The 22,769-nt window shown below is 43.7% G+C and overlaps 1 protein-coding gene across 1 annotated transcript in view; it reads left to right on the top strand.

The window, feature by feature from the left end:
- Positions 1–451: 451 nt before the first annotated feature.
- Positions 452–22,769, top strand: part of LOC137520912 (cyclin-dependent kinase 4 inhibitor B-like) — a 55,553-nt gene continuing 33,235 nt past the window's right edge. The window contains exons 1-3 of the mRNA XM_068239538.1: positions 452–468; positions 8,331–8,396; positions 9,317–9,530. Of these exons, the coding sequence (XP_068095639.1) occupies positions 452–468; positions 8,331–8,396; positions 9,317–9,530 (297 nt within the window). The remainder of the gene's footprint in view (positions 469–8,330; positions 8,397–9,316; positions 9,531–22,769) is intronic.

Genomic DNA, 22,769 nt, shown 5'->3' with positions numbered 1-22,769 from the left:
GGGGGGGAGGGGGGTTCATGGTGGCATCTGAGAGACCCCTTTAAGAAGATGACCCCAGATGCCCACCCCCCTCCCAGGAGGAATGAGTATAGGGGTACAAAGTACCCCTTACTCATTTCCACAAAGGGTTAAATGAAATAAAAACACAACTACGAGAAAAGTCCTTTAATACTCTTAATTGCCCAGAAATACTTACCTTTACCTTTAAAAAAAATGGTACCACATCAATATCCTTGGAAAAAGGTCCCACGCCAATATCCTCTAATCTTGCCATCTTCTTGAGTTGATTGAAGATCTCCGCCTGCTGCCGCCACACACGCCGCAGCTCTCAGCTATACTAAGTATAGCTGAGAGCGTGTCCGCCTATGCGGACGCTATACTGCCGGCTCACCCTGTCCTCCCTGCCTCCCACACCTGTCACCTGTCACCCATGGGTGCACTGGGTGCCAGCATGGGTGAGGGTGTCAGGTATGAGAGGCAGGGAGGACAGCCGGCAGAAAAGCGTCTGCATAGGCGGACGCGCTCTAAGCTATACTTAGTATTGCTGAGAACAAAGCATCTTTAAATTTCCATCCAAGGCTCCCCATTGGTTCCTTAACAGACCAATGGGGAGCCTTGGAGGGAAATTTAAAGATGCTTTTAGCTCTCAGCTATACTTAGTATAGCTGAAAGCAGTTCGGCGGGGGCGGCATGTGTGGCAGCGGTGCCCTGTGATCTTCAATTAACTTAATGAAGATGGCAAGATAGAGGATATTGGCGTGGGACCTTTTCCGAGGATATTGGCATGGGAACATTTTTAAAGGTACAGGTAAGTATTTCTGGGTAATTAAGAGTATTAAAGGACTTTTCTCGTAATTGTGTTTTTATTTCATTTAACCCTTTGTGGAAATGGGTAAGGGATACCTTGTGCCCCTATACTCATTCCTCCTGGGAGGGGGGCAGGCATCTGGGGTCCTCTTCTTAAAGGTGACACCCATATTCCACTATGACCCACCCCGAGGGAGTCGTCACCCCCACCTCCTCCTGTGCACCGGAGGTGGGGAAGAGCCCCTTGTCCATGGATTGGACAAGGGCTCTGGGGGGAGGGGAAGGCTTAGCTGCTCCTCTCCCCTGGAGCCCCCCCAATACCATGGACTATGCGGGCTGGTATAGCTCAGGGCTATCCCAGCCTGCATGGGGAACAAAGGGTTACATTTGCAGGGTAGGGGGGACCCCACGTAATTTTTTTTTTAATTTCCCAAACTCTGAACATAAAATAAGAGAAATTAAAAAAAAAAAAAAAGAAAATAATACTTTTTTTACCACTATCTTTTTAACATATCTGGCAAATTTGGTGTTTCTAGGATGTAAGGGGGGCTTTGCTATTAACCTCTAAAGTCGGCGGGTTTTGCTTCATTACCTAATTGTCATTTACCGCATTTCAACGTAAAGTTTTTCCTTTAAAAATTTAAAATCGATTTTCTCAAAAACAATAACGTCTTTTTGAAAAAAAAAAATGTTTCCTCTTGTTCCCACTATTATTCTTAACATATCTGGCAAATTTGGTGTTTCTACATGTAAGGGGGCTTTGCTATTAACCGCTAAAGTCGGCAGGTATTCTGGTGATGGTCACAGATATTTTTCCCGTATACTTGGAATAACGGCTGAATTTGTGATTGACTGCCGTGATCGATTCCCAATCACAGATTCAGATCACGATGTCAGATAGAGAAAAAATGCTTGTGAATTATGGCTATGCTGTGATCACGGATTGTATCCGAGCACCACTGGCGGCAGCCCCAGGACCGCCTAACGCTGATGCGCGCGCATCTCCATTTAAATGATGGAGCTCAAAACAAACATCTGGGGAGCGATCAGACCCCACCAACAGAGAGCTCTGTTGGTGGGGAGAAAAGGGGGGGGGATCACTTGTGTGCTGAGTTGTGTGGCCCTGCAGCGAAGCCTTAAAGAAAACCTGAACTGAACATTAAAAGTCAAAATAAGCATACACACGTCATACTTACCTTCCATGTAGTCTACTCCTCAGTGTCTTTCTCCTGTCCAGCGTCCTGTTTGTTCACTGTGATCAAGGGAATTCTCCGTCCTCCATTTTGAAAATGGCCATTACCCCATAACAGCTTTCTGGTCAGCACACAGTTAAACTGTAACATCGCCCACTTGAGCCATACGGAAACATGGACATTACCTGGTACATCAGTTTTCCTCTCAGCTATAACTGACAGCAACTGACAGGGCTGGGCCGAGGCAGAGGCGAGAGAGGCTCCAGCCTCAGGGCGTAGTGTAGGAGGGGGCGCAGAATTCATTCAGCTGTCATTCCTAATTGTGTTTGAAGCAGAAAGAAATAAGAAAAGAGGATACATAGCAGTGACTGCAAGCCAGATAACTAGATATGAAGGTGTTGGGGAGGTTGTGGGCCCTGTGGCGACTTTTAGTCTAATAGCAATCAGTGTGTGATGGCTGGGGTGGCAGGGATGGAGGGGCGCACTTTGGTGTCTCAGCCTTGGGCGCTGGAGGACCTTGTCCCGGCTCTGGCAACTGATATTTTACTGACAGCAACTGATATATTTCAGATCTGACAAAATATTGTCAGAACTGGAAGGGATCATTGTCAGAAGAAAATGGTGAGCCTCTGAGAGGAACTGATGGCGAGGTAACTATGTAATGTTCATTTGAAGTTACCTCATGTGTTTATTTTAAATATTTTTACTCAGTACAGGTTCTCTTTAAAGCTGCAGTGGCCCAATTTGAGAAAAATGGCCTGGTCTTTAGGGGGTTTAAGCCTGTGGTCCTCAAGAGGTTAAAGACTCATGCTCAAATGCAACTTGAATTATTTGTATCTCTTTGTCATTGACCATGCAAGGATTTGTGAATTCACTGAAAGCACACGTGAACTGAAAATGTACTCTGTACAGTCAGAGTAGTGCCTTGTGGTGCAGCAGAATGAGGTTGCTTTGTAAAGTTGCTTGCCGCACGTCAATTCACCACCTATGAGATGATCACAGTGTGGCGGGTGCATTGCGGTATAATGGCGTGCAACATCATAACGCAGTGTATGCAATGCATTACTGTAAAACTTCCATGTTAACAGTAACAATGAAGCATACTTTTTATTGACTGTATGCTTCACTGTACATCACTGTATGCGACACAATTTGCAGATAACATGTTGCACCGTTTTCCCAATCCATTGCATTGCCTTCCAGCTATTACAGAGAACGCAACACAATGGCCACTTTGAACATTGCATAAAAGTCAGATGTGGGGAGGAAAAAAAAGATATACTTACCTGGGGCTTCCTCCAGCCCCTGGCAGCTATGTCCCTTGCTGCAGCTCCACTTCCAGACAGAGGCCCAGAGTGCCCTCCCTTGCAGGGGAACAGCATCTAGTACGATGGCTCTCTCATTCCTCAGTCACGTCGTGACCTCATGAGAGCCAAGACTTGCAGGGAACGAGCGCTCGCTCGAGCGCGCGTTCCCTGCAGTTAGCACAGCGGGGCCACCGTGATCAGCCTGCCAGCTGTGATCAGAGCCGGTGTTGTGTCTGATTACGCTGCCTGTGGATTTGCGCTGCCCCGCATGCGCAGTAGGAGACTATGCGGCCACATTTCCTATAGAATGATGCTGCTGGAGATAAAATACGAAATATCTCCGCTCCCACACCTCTTACACTCCCCAAATTTTCAGGGTAGGGAGGGGACCCCCCGAACGACCTCTATGCCAAATTGCAGCCCCCGAGTCCCGCTGGTTCAGGAGATAGATTAGAGTCACCTATCTCGGGAACCAGTGGGTCTCGGGGGCTGCAATTTGGCATAGAGGTCGTTCGGGGGGTCCCCTCTCTACCCTGAAAATTTGGGGAGTGTAAGAGGTGTGGGAGCGGAGATATTTCGTATTTTATCTCCAGCAGCATCATTAACTTCACACTGAGCATGCGTGCTACTCAGTGTGGAAGGGAGCTTCCGGGCAGCGCAATCAGACATTACACCGGCAGGCTAAATTTAAATACTTACCCGCTGCTTCCTTCAGAAGCATAAACACATGCGAGTCCTTCGGCATCCTCTCGCAGTCTGCCGTTCAGCCACAATCAGCCCCGGTAACTGGCTCAGTCATGTCCAGTCTGGGTCTTCTGCGCATGCATTGAGAAAGCAGCGGGTAAGTATCGATTTTTCTTATTTATTCAGCTCTGGTTTACTTTAACAAAAAAAAAAAGCTAATAAGCATGTGTACAGTGCTACAATCTAGCGCAGCGATGTACAGAGGACAGCCCTGTCACTTAATTGTCCCTGCTCACAATCTAATCCCTATCGTAGTAGGCTGATGCCTATATATGTGTAGTGTAGTGTATGTATCGCAGTCTGGGGCTAATTTAGGGTGGGGAGGGGAGAATAAAAGAAATAGGGTTTTTTTTAAAGGAACATTTTTTTAATTAATTAAAAAAAATAAAGATTGCAGCAGCAATCAGAGACCACCAAAAGAAAGCTCTATTGATGGAAAGAAAAGGAGATACAATTCATTTGGGTGGTAAGTTGTATAACTGATCAATAAACCATTAGGCTGGTTTCACAGTGGGACGTTACAGGCGCACGTTAGAGCAGCCTGTAACGCAGCCCACCGCAAAGTAATGAAAAATCAATGGGGCTGTTCACAGTGCGGACGTTGCGTTACATTGTAACGCTGCGTCACAAGACAACGTACTGCATGCAGTACTTTGGACGCGGCTGAGCCGCGTTAGACTGCTTGCACATGCTCAGTAATGTTGGGGAGGAGCGGAGAGCGGCCAGGCACATGGCTAATTAATATGCACTGCACGTTATGACGTGCAGTGTTTACTTCCTGGAGCAGCCGCTCTGTGCGGCGATTGGCCGGCGGGACCACGTGATGCCTCATGCGCACAAGAGTGCGCATCACGGCGTCACTGACGCCAGAGTGAGCTGCACAACGCGTCCAGATCCAGCACCACCAGGCGTTGAGTTAGGGGGACGTTATGCGACCTTAACGCCTCCTCTAACGCAACGTCCTGGTGTGAAATTAGCCTTAAAGCTGTTAAGTGCTGAATTGTAAACAATGGCCTGGTCACTAGGGGGGTATAAACCTGTGGTCCTCAAGTAGTTAAGGCTGCATTTACAGTGGAGCATTGCATTGTAAATCCTGCAATAGCAGGATCACAATGCAACAGAGAGGAAAGTCACATTTTGTATCATATATGCAGTGTGACACTTACAGTAAAGCATATCGTACATACAATATATGCTTCACTGCAACTGTCAATGCGCCTGGTATGTGGCTAAACACTGCATGCATTATGATATAGCAATGGATTCCATTGCACCATACTGCTAAAGCAGTACTGGGAAAATTACTATTACACTGTAATGGTATCGGGTTAGCAATGTGATTGTATTGTCCGAGGCATCGCACTGCAATGTCATAGTGTGAATGTTGTTAAAGCGGGATTAAACTGACATAACATTTAGTGAAAATGTGTTTTCCTACTTTTTATTACCCATACAGTTATCATATTTGCTTTTGTACACAAGTATTATGGTCCCTTTACAAAGTACAAGCACAGTATGTACGCACTGAAAGTTGCCATCGTAATTTATTGCATAGCATGTATTATTATGTATCCAGTGAGAATTTGTCTTCTGTGTACACTTTCCGCTGTTTGAATGCTGTTCTGCTATTAATTTCTTTTCTGGTAGTAGTTTTTATGCAGTAAAAAAAATCTTTTAGAGCAACGAACAAATGGTGTTTCATACAACCATAAATTAAGTAATACATTCTGCTCCCATGAAAGTATTTACATGTATTATTGTTGCATTAATCCTTTCTATGTGCCTTACCCTAAACTCAGTCCCGTTATTATATTACCCTTCTTGGCACGTGGCGCTAACATCCCCTGCTTACTTCCTTTCCTGATGACACATTTTCCTAGTGACTGACCCTAGCCTAAAAGACTAATCCCTCTCTACCTCTTCCCATAACACTGACCGTCTTACACTGATGCCTAACCCTATCTGATACTCACTTCTGTTGTATTTGCCCTGGTGCCAAATCAAAACAGCAGAAGCCAAAATCTTGACTTCTAGTAGTTTGGTTATTTAATAGTGACAGGTAGGTAGGGTGAACCAAGAACACCCTGGAGGGGAATAAAAGACACAGAGACACTGGGAACACCAATGGTGCAGTAAGTCACAACAATGGAGAAATAAGGTAGAGTAAGTGAAGGAACTCACAAAAGAAGGTTGCAGGAGGGCAACCAACCACTGTATGCTGGTGGAGATGCACAAACCCGACTCCACTCGGGTGTCCAGATGAGCTGGATGTGGCCGCTCTCTCGTGCAAAAAGGTTCTAGATCAGGCATGGGCAAACTTGCCCCTCCAGCTGTTGAGGAATTACAAGTCCCACAATGCATTGCAGGAGTCTGACAGCCACAGTCATGACTCAAAGGCAAATGCATTGTGGTATTTGTAGTTCCTTAACAGCTGGAGGGCCAAGTTTGCCCATGCCTGTTCTAGATGGTTGTTGAGATGGTGTCATCCACCTGACGAAATAGAACAGATGCTACTGATCAGCAGTTGATCAGCGTTTGCTCACCCCTTTATCCCCATTATGATCCAATATGCCAGAGACAGATGCTGCAACATGGTCGTCCAATGCAATTTCAAACAAGTTCCACCATACTAGATAGTTTATGGCTAGGCAGAGCAGCTAATTTGTAAATACAGGATGTTAACCATATGTCTGCTTCCATGAAAGCAGGAACTAAACACACTGCAGATTGATTAAAGGAGTTTTGTCAGCTGTAACAAAAATATTTTTTCTTTAAAGGTTATTATGCTTATTTTACACTGGGAGGAGAGCGCCTGCGAGGTGACACAGCGTTGTCACTAGGCTGATTCCCTCAGGATTTCATGCTGAAAATTGATCGGGAATTGGCCTTCGGTATATGGCCAGATCTGTCTCTTGGTCGAATCTGCCCCATCATCGCTAGATGTATGGCCACCTTTAGATAGCATGATCAAAAATACAATTGCTCAGTAAATACTGTACTATTAATGGGCACTTTAATATGAAAGACCACATAAAATATCCGATCAAATTAGATGAATTCTGCACCATTATTTTTGTTAGGGTTTTCTAGAGCAGTGCTTCTGAACATTTTATTGGTTTGTACCCCTTTTAAAACCCTTTACTCACCAAGTACCCCCAGCATAGTAAACATTATCACAAGTACCCCTTGACAAATATATATTTAATCATAGTACATGATAATTGGCTCTAAACAATTTTCAAGCATTTACTATTGCTTTTAATTAGCTAAATTACTAACTTGGTGTTGTTAAAATAAGATTTATAATTTTCTAAAACTCTAAATTTGTTATGCTTGGTTAAGGTTATCACGCCCAAGTACCCCCTGGAACCATCAGAAGTACCCCCTGGGGTATGCGTACCAAACGTTGAGAAATGTGTGTGTGTGTGTGTGTGTGTGTGTGTGTGTGTGTGTGTGTGTGTGTGTGTGCGTGCGTGCGTGCGTGCGTGCGTGCGTGCGTGCGTGCGTGCGTGCGTGCGAGTGTGTGTGTGTGTGTGTGTGTGTGTGTGTGTGAGTGTGTGAGTGTGTGTGCGTGCGTGCGTGCGTGCGTGCGTGTGTGTGTGTGTGTGCGTGCGTGCGTGTGTGTGTGTGTGTATATATATATACACACACACACACATATATATATATATATATATATATATATATATATATGCATACACATAGTTTATATATATATATATATATATATATATATATATATATATATATAAAACTATGTGTATGCATATATATATATACATATATATATATATATATATATATATATATATATATATATATACATATATATACATACAATCTAGTATGGTGGAACTTGTTTGAAATTGCATTGGACGACCATGTTGCAGCATCTGTCTCTGACATATTGCATAATATATATATATATATATATATATATATATATATATATATATATATATATATATATATATATATATATGTATGTATATTTTTTTTTTTTTTTTACACGCATGGAGGGACAAAAGTCTACGTTCTATTTCAGTGTTAGTCATCTACATTTTTCCGGAATTATCGAGTTGTTTGTTTTATGGTTTACTATAGTTTAGAAAACCTCCTACTTGCCAATAAAGCGCTGCAGTGATAGCAATGCTAATCATCACCATCATCATCCATCCTGTGAGTTGGATGACCCAGAATAAGCCTGGCACGTTAAGAGGGATCTGTTCATCACTGCACTATTTTAATATACTCCCTGTTGTTCTGTTTGTCTTTTTAGACTGCAGGCACAACATGTTGCTGGTGTAAATGGAGCAGCTCAGTGCAGCTGTGGGAAAGGTGTGAGGTATGTAGACTGCTGAGTACAGGGGAGCTTCTATTTTCATAGTAAAATCACTTTCCCATATTCTCTAGAAAAGTTATCAACATCCTTATCATCATCATTATTAATCATAATTCCTGCGTTACTACTTTTTCATTCCGTTATAGCCCGAATGATGCATCTCTCCTATTGGGATATCCAAATGGGGATATTCATAAATTATTATTATTATTATTATAAATAAATTAATCGTAATATTAATATAATTGGCATAGGGCCTCTGTGATCCCTCAGCTAGAGATTCCAGGCTTAGTGTTTGCCATACAGCCTTCTTTGAAGAAGTGACAATGGTTTGTATGTATACGCGGTAGTTTAAATGTAGAATGAACATGTATGGAATGCGTGCGGACTCATCAAGAGATTATATCTATAGTTCTGATTGTTGTTTTTTGTGGCGATCTTTAGATATCTCGCCTGGTGCGTTCTCTGTGGAGCTGCTGTTGTTTCCTACATACATTATTGTTGGGTGTGTATAGTAGAGTTATGATACGAGTGTGTATGTAGGCGAGTGTGCCTAGTATGTCTCATGCAGCAATTCATTAGCAGAATGAATAGTAACTGTAATTGTATCTGTGATGTGGACGCCAAGAAGAGCCTTCACTAGATAAATACGCATACATGGTTGCTAGTTGTCCACATTTCTCGTTTCACGGTCCTCTAGAACCTAGGATAAAAACACACATTTGGCACAGGGACTTTCCTGTAGCTGGTGTGGTTCTTAGCTGTCCTCTAGGCACTTCTAGGTGTCCTGCTTCGTTCACTAGACCGTGTTGGGAGGAATCAGGAGATCCGCCCTCTCCGTAGTCCCAGCAGCCCGATTGGAAGAAGTTATGATTGACACCACGTTAGCTGAGCAGCTCCAGCCCCTCCTTCCCTCTCTTCAGTGCTCGGAAACAGCAGCAGCCATCCCATCCTCCTCCGACCACGCTTTACAGAGTCCCAGCAGAAGCGATCACTGTACCTGGCAGGATGATGCAGGCTCGCATAGACTCGCTGTCAGCAGCTGCAGCTCGGGGAGATGTGGAGGCCGCCAGGGAGCTGCTCCAGATGAAAGTCCCTGTCAATGCTGCCAACTCTGACGGCAAGACTGCCATCCAGGTGAGGCCAGGGACCTCCCCAGACATCATCACTGTCTATGAATGACCCTCCTCTCATGTAGAGATATGCACTGCATCTCTGTAACCGCGAGAGATAAAGTGCAGAGGCCTGATGCTGTGCGCTGCTATGTGCTGCTGGGGCCATTACTGCAGCTGTGTGACTCTATACTGTGTATACTGTGTACAGCAACAAGTGTCCCGCTGCTGCCTGCTGCTCTTCTACACTGCATGCCATTATCAGCCCTCTCTGCTGTAACTCCCTGCTCTGATGCTTTGCTCAATAGTTTAGCTCCACATATCTGCGCTGGCTTATGTAGGAGGTGATGTAAAGTGATACATGCTAATAATGTGTTATCAGTGTGGTCACTACAAGCGTGCGCTCTTATATCAGTGCTGCTAGCTTCTGCCATTGCTTTCCAGATATTTCAGCTCACCGCACTGCAAATAGTTTCATTATGTTGCTAATTTTTTTACAAAAGATTATACAATAAAAAGTGTTTTCATAGCCATGTGGACAGAGTCATCACATAACTACTCTGGCATTCCTGGGATTATTTATTGGGCCCTTCCTCTATAGCCTCTCTGGTATTTTGGCTTCATTTGTTTGTTTGGGTGTTTGTTTTTTTATTTATTTTTTTGTAACGAACGGTTCTGTGCAGTACGCGAGCTTCAGAGCTTATTAGGGCTTATTCACGCTACAAGAGATTGTGATTTTGAAAGGCTCTAATCAATGCAACGTTATGGGGGATTTTTACAAAATCACATCGCTCAAGTGTGAACACAAACATAGCATTACATTAGCAAGAGCTTTACAAATCACAAAGAGCTTAGAAAAGCTCTGGTAGTGTGAACAAGACCTTATACAGATTTTCAGTTTACTCTAGTGTCACTTGGTGAAAAAAAAGGAACCCGGAGTGCCCTCTGCTCTGTATGTGACCCGATATGTGGTGAGATAGTGTGTGTGTAGTAGTATGTAGTTATATGGAAGGGCCTAGCGTTATGGAATATTGCAGCTGCAGCATTCCCGGCTAGAAGGGGTCACTGATATGCAGATCATTCTCTGCTCATAAACTACAGCTAGAAGCGCTGGAAAAAGGGACAGCCTATGGGCCGCTTTGACTCACAGCCGGGTTGTAGTTTACCATTGGGGAACCTAACTGACCCCTTTACTAATTCACACAATTAGAAGGTGGCAGTTTTGAAATGATTTCCATCTAAGAAGATCTAAAATATGGGCCGGAATTGTCATGAAAAATATGTTGACTTTGAGCAGTACAAAAATGACCAGAATTGATGTTAGAAATGTGTTGTTATGTGCATAGTATTGAATAATATGCTTTTACTGTAAAGGTATTTCTGGTTTTGAGAATAAATAAAGGCCAATATATAGATGATAGAGCTGCACCTTAAATATATACGGCATATATTGAAGAGTTCGCTAGATGTAATTCCGTGTACAATGGCCCCTATGAATCAAATTCGACATGCTTTTTTAATCATATTTCAGTGAATCCAGGACACTTTGGCACTCTTTTGCTTACTTGCTAGGCTATGAAAAAGTAATAATATATTATTATTATTATTTTATATATTTTTTTTTATGTGCGAGACAAAAGTACATTTCTATTATGCCAAGTCACTAACAGCAAGTATAATTTGTAAACTGCAAATATTTAAATACACAATCTAATAATCATCATTATAAAAAATAATTTTTCATAGCCTGGCCAGCAAAGGAAGGAGTGCTAACGACTCCAGTTACACATTTTCAAACATACAAAGTTGTCTCTATGTACAAAACATACAGCACTGTTTTTGTTATTACATATTTCTGTTGTTTTCTGTAACAGTATTGTATACACTGTTGTAAAAATGTTAAACAAATTAAAAGTGCATTAAACACAACCAAAAAACATTATGCTGTATGACCAAAATCCATAGTTGCCCGAAAGTAAAAATGTATCCACATGACTTAACAATATCCAGGTTTGTAAATAGGGGACTGCCTGTAAACAATAATCATAAATAACACCAATAATGACTTCTTTTAGGAGCCCTGAGAAGTTATTGCTGCTGGTCACTCATGGTCATTGTCTCTAGCGCATCCATATTAAGAGAAGCAATGTACTGACATATAGTTACATTATACAGGAAACCCACTTCCTATATTGCTCTATATTGAATGTAGCCCAGCTCTCCCAGTGATGCTTAAGGTGGGTACACACGTCAGATAAAAGTCTTTGGAAAATGAAAGATCACAGACCAATTTTACCCCCTTCCATGTAGTATGAGAGCCTTTGGGCTGGTGCACACCAAAACCCGCTAGCAGATCCGCAAAATGCTAGCAGATTTTTAAACGCTTTTTTTTATTTTTATGAGGCGTTTTGCTAGCGTTTTGCGGATTGCTGCTGCGGTTTTCAGTATAGTAGATTTCATATATTGTTACAGTAAAGCTGTTACTGAACAGCTTCTGTAACAAAAACGCCTGCAAAACCGCTCTGAAGTGCCGTTTTTCAGAGCGGTTTGCGTTTTTCCTATACTTAACATTGAGGCAGAAACGCACCCGCAATCCAAAAAATGCCTCACCCAGGCATTTTTCGTTTCTGCAAAACGCCCCCCGCTCTGGTGTGCACCACCCCATTGAGATACATTGACCAAGCAGATCCGCAGCCGCAAGCGGATCTGAAAACGCCCAAAAAGCCGCTCGGTGTGCACCAGCCCATACTCTACACAGTCTATTCTATTGAGCTGAACTCCCCATCAGAAAAAAATCTTTGCAAGATGCTGCACACACAGATGCTGTACAGACACAAAAGATCAGTATCTGCAAAAGATCAGTTCCTGCAAAAGATCCGTTCCTGCAAAAGATCCGTTCCTGCAAAATGCATTCAAAGCCTATGATATCTGCATATCTCATACACGCCTTGTTTAATGGACCATCATCTGCAGATCAGACAATTATCTGCAGATCTGAAGATCCAACCTGGTGGATCTGATATGCAGATAATTGTCCGTTAAACAAGGTGTGTATGAGATCTGCAGATATCATAGACTATGAATGCATTTTGCAGGAACGGATCTTTTGCAGGAACTGATCTTTTGCAGATACTGATCTGTTGCATGTGTACAGCATCTTTGTGTGCAGGATCTTGCAAAGATTTTTATCTGATGGGGAGTTCAGCTCCATAGAATAGACTGTGTAGAGTATGGCTCTCATACTACATGGAAGGGGGTAAAATTGGTCTGTGATCTTTCATTTTCCAAAGACTTTTATCTGACGTGTGTACCCACCTTTAGCATATGGCTGATAAGCAATACAGAACACACACATACACTCTCTCTCTCACTCTCTCTGGCCTAGTGCACACCAGAGCGGTTCTGCTGCGGTTTGCGATCCGCTTGCGGGTGCGGATCCACTAGGGTAATGTATTTCAATGGGCTGGTGCACACCAGAGCGGGAGGCGTTTTGCAGAAATGCATACTCCCAGGTTGCTGCAGATTTTGGATTGCGGATGCGTTTCTGCCTCAATGTTAAAGGGGCACTACAGCGAAAAATTGTAAAATGTAAAATATGTGCAAACACATACAAATAAGAAGTACATTTTTTCCAAAGTAAAATGAGCCATAAATTACTTTTCTCCTGTGTTGCTGTCATTTACAGTAAGTAGTAGAAATCTGACAGAAGCGACAGGTTTTGGACTTGTCCATCTCTTCACAGGGGATTCTCAGGGATTTATTTATTTTCAAAAGCACTTAGTGAATGGCAGTTGCTTTGTCCAACTGACAAAAAAAAACAGCAAGCAAGGAAGCTGGCCAGCATAATTGTTTAAATTGTTTTTAGGGAATATCTTTATAAAAAATAAAAGCCTTGCTGAGAATCCCCTATGAAGAGATGGACTAGTCAAAAACCTGTCACTTCTGTCAGATTTCTACTACCTACTGTAAGTGACAGCAACATAGGAGAAAAGTAATTTCTGGCTCATTTTACTCTGGAAAAAACATACTTCTTATTTGTTTATGTTTGCACATATTTTAAATTTAAATTTTTTTCGCCATAGTGCCTCTTTAAGTATAGGAAAAACGCAAACCGCTCTGAAAAACGGCACTTCAAAGCGGTTTGCCAGGCGTTTTTTGATACAGCAGCTGTTCAGTAACAGCTTTACTGTAACAATACATGAAATCTACTACACCAAAAACGCTTCACAAAACCGCAAAATGCTAGCTGAAACGCTACAGAAAAAGAAGAAAAAGCGTTTCAAAATCTGCTAGCATTTTGCGGATCTGCTAGCGGTTTTTGGTGTGCACCAGGCCCCTCTCGCTCTCTCTCTCTCTCTCATTGGAGACCAGGTATATTATGCATTCGCTTCAGAACTCTCAGAAAGGAAACCTAACGCAAAGCTGCATTTGACAGGACTAAAAGCTGTCACAGCCTTGATAAATTTCAGAACGTAAATGATTGTTGTACTATTTGACCTAAGCCTGTTTAAAAACGGGATCTAGGTCTTTTCACGCCTCCACCGTCAGTGAGTGCGCACACACGCGCGCACCGGTCCGCCGTGCACACGCACACGCACACCCGTCCGCTGCGCTTGCACCCGTCCGTCCGGCTCCCTGGCCTCGTCCTTCTGTCCCAATGTCTGTCCGTACTGCACATGAGCAGTAGTGCAACACGTGGACACAGGGATATTATTAGCTAGGATAAAAAAAGCAATTTTATTATTTACATTATTTTCACTACAGGTCCTCTTTAAAAACATTACTGTTCTGAAAGGTTGACTGGCTAGCATGCAAATTGCTGGTGCCACACTATAAACACAGGCGTAAGGTGGCACATTTTATGGGATGATGCTATGTCCACAGTAGCTATATTTTCAGGTATTAGGCTACTTGCACAGTGGGACATTGCGTTTTGATGCGACGTTAAAGTCGCAACACAGACTAACAACACAGCGTCCCAAAAATGTCACAACGCAACTCTATGCCATGTTATCGTCGCATATAGTAGGCATACAGGCAATGAAAAGTATGCTTCTAGGTCATTACTGAGCATGTGCATACAGTCCACCGCAGTTAATAACGTGTATAATGCACAGCATGCAGCACTTTCTAATAATGCTACATTTTACACACAAACGCAACGTGTGCACTGTGAATGTCGCACAGACTTGGTATTGCTGTGCGTTAGTCCACATTAAAACATTTTCTAACGTGCGACTTTAACAACGCACTGTGAAAGAGGCCTTAGTCTTGCAGTTCCATCTTCATTTGCAGACGTTGTGAATTTCCAAAATGAACAATGCACACACAAGTTGCAACACTTTTCTTGCTTGGAATCTGTACTCTGTGTTGCGCTAGTGCTCAGTACAAACTTCCCTGCTATCTTCCCCCTTCCTGCAGGAATATTTAGCTGCAGAGTTCAGGGTAAGAGCTGTGCATAATGCAGCTCCGCAATGTCCCACTGTGAATTCACCCTGAAATGTCATTGGGAATTACATGTTTTTTTCTTTTTGTTTGTTTTTTTTGCTTGCATGTCTTGTGGCTGGATAGTTTAATGTCTAAAGTTTAGATGGTTTACACAGCAAATCTAGCTGCAAACAGTTTTAATAGAACATGATTATTTATTCCTGTGATACGATGACAACGGCCATGTTGCTTGTAATCATTACACAGAGGCAGGCTTATCTGTATCTTGAGCCATCAGCCTCTCCGTCTCTCTCCTCCCCTCTGCCTCTGAAATCAATGGCTAGTAACACCTCCTCCTCCTCCTGCCTAGACTGAGCTCCCATGAGCCCTTGCTACTGCCAAGGCTCTCGGAAAACCTGTGGGCGTGGCTTTTTTAGTTTATAGGGAATTAGAGTATTAAAACAAAAAAGTATTTGGCTTGAGGAATGCCCTATAAACAATAGGAAACAAACACAATTATGCAATGTGTAAAAGTTCACCTCAGATCCACTTTAAGGGCTCTACCTCGGCGACCTAGGTTCAAATCTTTGATCTTCCTGCTCAATAAGTTAGCATCTATTTAGTAAGGAATGCTTGGGCTAGACTCCCTAACACTTAACATGCCCTAGTGGCTGCAGCTCAAGCGCTTGCCTTTGAGTCCACCAGGAGAAAAGCACAATATAATGTTATTTGTCCATTACTTTTCCAAGACATGTAAGTACATGAGAAAGCACAGGAGGGAACTCTGGTTGACAGGTCAATAGGAGGATAGCATTCACATATATACTCTTCATGTGAATTAACATTTTTACATACATAACCCTACAATTGCCACTAGAAGACATAGTGTTACCCACTTTGCACTAAATGTGTCGCCTTACTATACCAGAAAACGGGACTTTTTGGTCCATTTTACCGCATTGGAAAACTGACAGATGACAGATCCTTTAGTTTTTGTAGGATCTGTTCACACTTGTAAGACAGCAACAGATCCATTGGATCCACTGCGAGTAGAAAGCAAAATGGTTTCCAGCACATTAATTATTATTACCACTCCGGACAGCAGATGTATTTCCCATAGAAGCCCATGGTGGAAACCCATCTGCTTTGGACTCTAGCTTGATCATTGGAGCAGACAATACACTGTCTGCTCCCGATGGCCATTAGAGATCCGGCTCTAGTGGGAACAGATCCTAGATGGAACTTTACATCTCTTCAATGTGACATAATTCTTACACTTATATACATGTTAGGGCAGGGGTCCCCAAACTTTTTTGATCCAAGGACCGCTTGCAAATAAGATAATCCTTCGGGTAGGAACAAACTAGGCAGAATCTCACATGCGTTTTCCATAGCACATAGTGGAAAATGCACATGAGATTCTGCCTAGTCTGTTCCTACCCTTCTATGGTAATGGGGAGAGGTGGTAGGGATTTAGGGTGGGGGAAGGGGTGTTGAGCCCCTATACTGTATACCCACTATTCCACTTTTGATTTTCTACACTTGAAACAGACAATCAAGATAATATCAGCCTCAGATAGTTGCAGACTGAATTGATCAGGATCGTGTCTGTTTGGATTGTGCAGTGTGTACGCTGTCCTTGTCTACAGAGCACAGGTTGGGTGAATGGCACTTTGTCTGCTAAAGTGGATATGAGATAAACTTTTACTCATTGCATAATTGTGTTCCTTACCTATAGTCTATAGGGCATTGCTCAGGCCAAATACTTTTTTGTTTTGTTTTAATACTCTAATTCCCTATAAACTAAACAAGCCTTGCCCACTACTCCTTTTGTGCCTTGGCACTGTAGCAAGGGCTTATGGGAGCTCAGTCTGGGCAGGAGGAGGAGGCAGTTACTAGCCACTGATTTCAGAGGCATAGGGGAGGAGGAGAGGGGACTGAATTTACACACAGGCAAGCTGATAGCATATCCAGCCTTCAGCCTGTGACAATGTGACAAACAGAACATGGCTTCCCTCATTGTATTACAGGAATAAATAATCATAAACTGTTGACGCATGCATAGAGCAGCAGAGATGAGCACCCCCAATGTGCTGAATGAAACCACACTGCTCCAAAATACAGAGCAGAGTGGCTTCATTCAGCACAAGTAAGGGGCTGCTCATCTCTGCAACTCTGAAATACATGTATATACTTTTTTTTTTTTTTGCATAACACCATCCAAAGGTGGTGTTAATGCCAGTGGAATACAGGTGGTGTTGTCTTGGCTTGTGCTGTCAACAGTAAGGGCCGCTGATGTGTCTGATCGCGCTGCCTGTAAATTTGCACTGCCCCGCATACGCAGTAGGAGCCTGTGCAGCCACATTTCCTATTTGATTATGCTGCCACAAATAACACCCCAACTATCTCCACTTCCACACCTCCTACACTCCCAAAATTCAGGGTAGAGAGAGGACCCACCATACTAGCTCTGTGCCAAATTGCAGTCCCCGAGCCCCGCTGGTTCCCAAGGTAGGTAACAGAAACCTATCTCTGGAACCAGCGGGGCTCGGGAGCTGCAATTTAGCATAGAGCTAGTGCTACCCTGAGAATTTGGGGAGAGTAGGACTCGTGGAAGTGGAGATATTTGGGGAAATCATATTTAAAGGGGCACTACAGCGAAAAACTGTAAAATTTTAAATATGTGCAAACATATACGAATAAGAAGTACATTTTTTCCAGAGTAAAATGAGCCATAAATTACTTTTCTCCTATAATGCTGTCACTTACAGTAGGTAGTAGCAATCTGACAGAAGTGACAGGTTTTGAACTAGTCCATCTCTTCATAGGGGATTCTCAGCAAGGCTTTTATTCTTTATAAAGATATTCTCTAAAAAGGATTTAAACAATGATGCTGGCCATCTTCCCTGCTCCCTACACAGTTTTTTTGGCAGTTTGACAGAGCAACTGCCATTCACTGAGGCCTGGTGCACACCAAAAACCGCTAGCAGATCCGCAAAATGCTAGCAGATTTTGAAACGCTTTTTCTTCTTTTTCTGCAGCGTTTCAGCTAGCATTTTGCGGTTTTGTGAAGCGTTTTTGGTGTAGTAGATTTCATGTATGGTTACAATAAAGCTGTTACTGAACAGCTACTGTAACAAAAAACGCCTGGCAAATCGTTCTGAAGTGCCGTTTTTCAGAGCGGTTTGCGTTTTTCCTATACTTAACATTGAGGCAGAAACGCATCCGCAATCCAAAATCTGCAGCAGCCCGGGAGTATGCGTTTCTGCAAAACGCCTCCCGCTCTGGTGTGCACCAGCCCATTGAAATGCATTACCCTAGCGGATCCGCACCAGCAAGCGGATCACAAACCGCAGCAGAACCGCTCTGGTGTGCACTAGGCCTAAGTGCTTTTGAAAATACATATATCCCTGAGAATCCCCTATAAAGAGATGGACTAGTCCAAAACCTGTCATATTTCTACTACCTACTGTAAGTGACAGCAACATAGGAGAAAAGTAATTTATGGCTCATTTTACTCTGGAAAAATGTACTTCTTATTTGTGTATGTTTGCACATATTTAAAATTTTACAGTTTTTCGCTGTAGTGCCCCTTTAAGTCTCCACTGGGCATGCGTGAAAGGCAGTGTGGGAGGGAGCTTCCAGGCAGCACGGTCAGCCATAACACCAGTTCACACAGGCTTCTGCCCAGCTTCCAGCAGCATCATGTTCAGCGGCGTCAGATTTGGAGGCTTTCGGCGGCTTACCATCACGATCAGCGTTTTCGTTTCTGCAGGTGGACACGAAGACACGGCAGTAATCGACCCTGGACACCACATGTACCATCCAGGGTCGCCTGGAACGACAGGGAAAATCAGAATCAGAACACGCAGATAAACGATACATGTCGCCCGATACAAAGGCTCCCATTCACTTGAACAATGAGTCCTGGACCCTGGTGGTAAACGCCCGCCGCACGTCCGTGTGCACTGGCCCTAACATCAAAAAGCGTGTGCACCGGCCCTAACATCAAAAAGCATGTGAACTGGTCCTACCATCACAAAGCTGAGAAATCCACCATCCACCTAACCTCTATTGACAGAGGCTGAAGGGACCTTAGCAGGTGTGTGTGCTGCAGGCTGAACACGGAGGTGCCAGAGAGCATTGTCCTATCACACAGCAGATGGCAAGGTTCAAGCTATGAGGCAGCATTTCCACCATTCCTTCACAGAAAAGAACTATTGCACAAGACGGAAGGAAAACATAGGGAAATGCACCTTGTATGTATTTAGAGAGTTTAGCCTGGGTAATTCCCCCTCTTTTCTGTCTAATCACTAGTTGTAGGCTGCTTTCACATCAGGACATTAAAGTCGCACGTTACAGCAGCCCCAACGCAGAACAACTCACAGTAATGAAAAATCAATGGGCTGTTCACAGTGCCCACGTTGCGTTACAGTGTAACGCTGCATGTTAAATGAAAGTGCAGCATGCTGTGCGTTATATTAGCTGCGTTACAATGTTTGCACACAGGGCCGGATTTATACTTTTTACCGCCCAAGGCTACTATCACCAGCTGCCCCCTGACAAACAGCTAGCGCCCTACCACACACACACTTTTATTGGTGGCAGTAATCAATGTTTTTAAAGATGCCTATTAACTATGTCATTTTAATGAACAATCAACCTTCTGCTTGATTGGATTGAACAGTGTTCATGGTGCCAATCGACTACAAATCACCAATTGTCAATTGTTTTATCAGTCTGTTTTGTAGACCGCAATGGTCTGAAATGATTGGAATGGTGAATAATTTTGGTTCCATTTACGGGCAAAATCGATACTTTCCGCTCTGATAGGTTGGAGCTGGTGGAGGGCGATGAGTGAGAGTTCAGGTCACAAACAATAGGCTGCCCATGGTTGCTGCCCCTTCACTCCCTGAGTTCCAGACACTTGCCCAACTGCTGCAGTTCACATGTTGGCAGATTGACTGCATGAGTGTGCCAGCCTGCAGCCCACCCCTTGCTTCCTGGTGCCTATGTGGCCTTGCCTGAAATCCGGCCATGTTTGCACATGCTCAGTAATGTTTTGTTTTTTGTTTTTTTTTAAATGTGACGCGTGCGACGTTTTCGTTCTATTAGTATGCTTCAAAAAGTATGCATCAAAAGTATGCATCAAGAGACGCATAACGCAGTTCAATATATCGTCCAACCAAAACTAACATGCGTTGCATTAGGGCCACGTTATGCGACCTTAACGTCGCATCAAACGCAACGTCTTAAGGTAGCCATACACTGGTCGATTTGCCATTAGATCGACCAACTGACAGATCCCTATCTGATCAAATCTGATCAGAGAGGGATCGTATGGCTGCCTTTACTGCAAACAGATTGTGAATCGGTTTCAGGCTGAAACCGATCACAATCTGTTGAGCTGCTCCTGCCGCCTCTCTCTCCCCCCCCCCCCCGTATACATTACCTGAAGCTGGCTCCGGGTCCTCTTTACCCCGCTGCACGCATCCCAGCATCCTGCACCGCATCCCAGCGTACACTGTGTCACTCCGTGACCAGGAAGTTCAAATGAAGCGCCCTCTAGTTGAACTTCCTGGTCACTGGAGTGACACAGGAAGTTAATGTACGCCGGGATGGAGCAGGAACAGAGCGGTGCAGTGCGGAGAAGATGCCCGGGAGCCAGCGTCAGGTAATGTATACCTGCATCGGATCGGCCGCCGCTAGCGACGCGCTCCCTACCTGCGGGCGATTGACGGTAATTTCCCGCACGGCGCGATCGACGGACCGATCCGATTTCAGGAGGAAACAGAATAGCTGTTTCACAGAAAACAGAATAGCCCGACTACATGCAATGTCACCAGGACACAGCAGCAGTGTGGCAGCTTGACGTCTCTGTCCTTCACTCTCACTGTGCTGTAACGCTCTGTCCCTGTACCCTGGGGTGTCTGACTTTCTATCTGGCAAGCCCCAGTGATGCAGCATGAAATCCCATTGTTGCTGCCAAAGTTGCTGCCCCACTCCTCCACCCTAATAATCTGGAGCAGGTGGAGGGCGGAAGTAAAAACTGCCAACATCCAGTGTACAATTATATAGATGCTGCATGCGGATTATAATGCTGAGCCGATCAGAACGGTATGGATGGCTGCGGACTGGGGCACTACATCCCACAGCCTAGCAGTGGGCCGCAGAGCGAGTGTTGGGGACTCCTGTTTAGGGCCCTGATAAATCACTTATTGACAATATTACTGTCGTCAAAAAGGAAGGTATTTGCGATTATTCAGGTTGGAGTGAGTTCTGAGGTGTCCCACAGTGCATCACTGTTGAATATGCAAATCACCTTTGTTGTACCTGAAAGCTAAACACACCTCCAGAACTGCTGGAATGCAATGATGTGTCAGCTTGTAATCGTACAGAACCACACTAAGGGCCCGTTTCCACTGCTGGGGAAATCGGGCCGAGTCCACAGTTTCCCCGCAAGCAAATCACGCTGGGAAACTCGGCCATAGGGGATAATGCTGCCGCCGCCCGCATCGCTTGCCATAGTGATTCAGCCTACATTGCAGCATCTTTCTGTACGGGAGGCAGCAAATCCCATAGCTATGCATGGCACAGCTTCTAGGATTCATCTGCGCACTCGAAGACCAGGAAGTGCTGCTGCGCGTCTCGCAGCCCTGTGCGGCAGCTAGTGGAAACAGGCCCTAATCCACCATGCATACAGACTCAAATTGGTAGATCCTCATCAATGCATGGCATGGATTCATGTGGCAAATTGGAAAAAGTTACAAATTACCCAGCAAGCTCATGGCGAACCAGAACTCCTCAGAGTGTGTAAGGGGCTCAAAGGCCTAATGCACACCAGAGCGGTTCGGCATCGTTTTTCGATCCGCTTGCGGATGTGGAAACGCTTGGGTAATGTATTTCAATGGGCTGGTGCACACCAGAGCAGGAGGCGTTTTGCAGAAACGCATACTCCCGGGCTGCTGCAGATTTTGGATTGCGGAGGCGTTTCTGCCTCCAATGTGAGTGAAGTATAGGAAAAATGCAAACCGCTCTGAAAAACGGCAGTTCAGAGCGGTTTTGCAGGCGTTTTTGTTACAGAAGCTGTTCAGTAACACCTTTACTGTAACAATACATGAAATCTACTACACCAAAAATGCTTCACAAAACCACAAAACGCTAGCTGAAACGCTACAGAAAAAGAAGTGTTTCAAAATCTGCTAGCATTTTGCGGATCTGCTAGCGGGTTTTGGTGTGCACCAGGCCAAAGAGATCAAAAAGCCCTCTTACAAAAAATACAAACTTTTGTTTTGCATAAAATTTTAGCAAGAGTGTGTTTTGGTCCCTTTTAGCCCCTTAAACATTCCTAGGAGTTCTGGTTCCCCATGAGCTTGCTGGGCAATCTGTAATCACCTTTACAATTTATACATTTTCCTACTAACACTTTTTTTTTTCTTTTTCTCATGCATTTCACATTTTTCCTACAATTTCACACTACTTTCTTGGTTATCACTAATAAAGTTATCCTTAATGTGGCCACACACCATACAATAACATGATCCAATCTTACCGCAATTCAATAAAAACAATCAATTGTACAGAAAAAATCTAATGCTATGTACACATAACATAATGAGATTTTCCTGCCAGATAAATTCTTTCCAACATATCAAATCTGATTTCTAATCGATTTTCTGTTCACTTCTATGGAAAGTCGATTGGAAAATCATTCAGAAATCAAATCGGACAATTTGGCAATAATTGATCTGGCAGGAAATCTGCCTGAAAATCTCATTGTGTGTACCATAGGCATTAAGCTTTTTTAAAATAAATAAATAATAAAATAAATAATAAT

Source organism: Hyperolius riggenbachi, chromosome 1 (genome assembly GCF_040937935.1).
Source record: "Hyperolius riggenbachi isolate aHypRig1 chromosome 1, aHypRig1.pri, whole genome shotgun sequence".
Classification (NCBI taxonomy): Eukaryota; Metazoa; Chordata; class Amphibia; order Anura; family Hyperoliidae; genus Hyperolius; species Hyperolius riggenbachi.
Note: the sequence above shows the minus strand (reverse complement) of the source record. Positions and strands in the feature narration are given on the sequence as shown.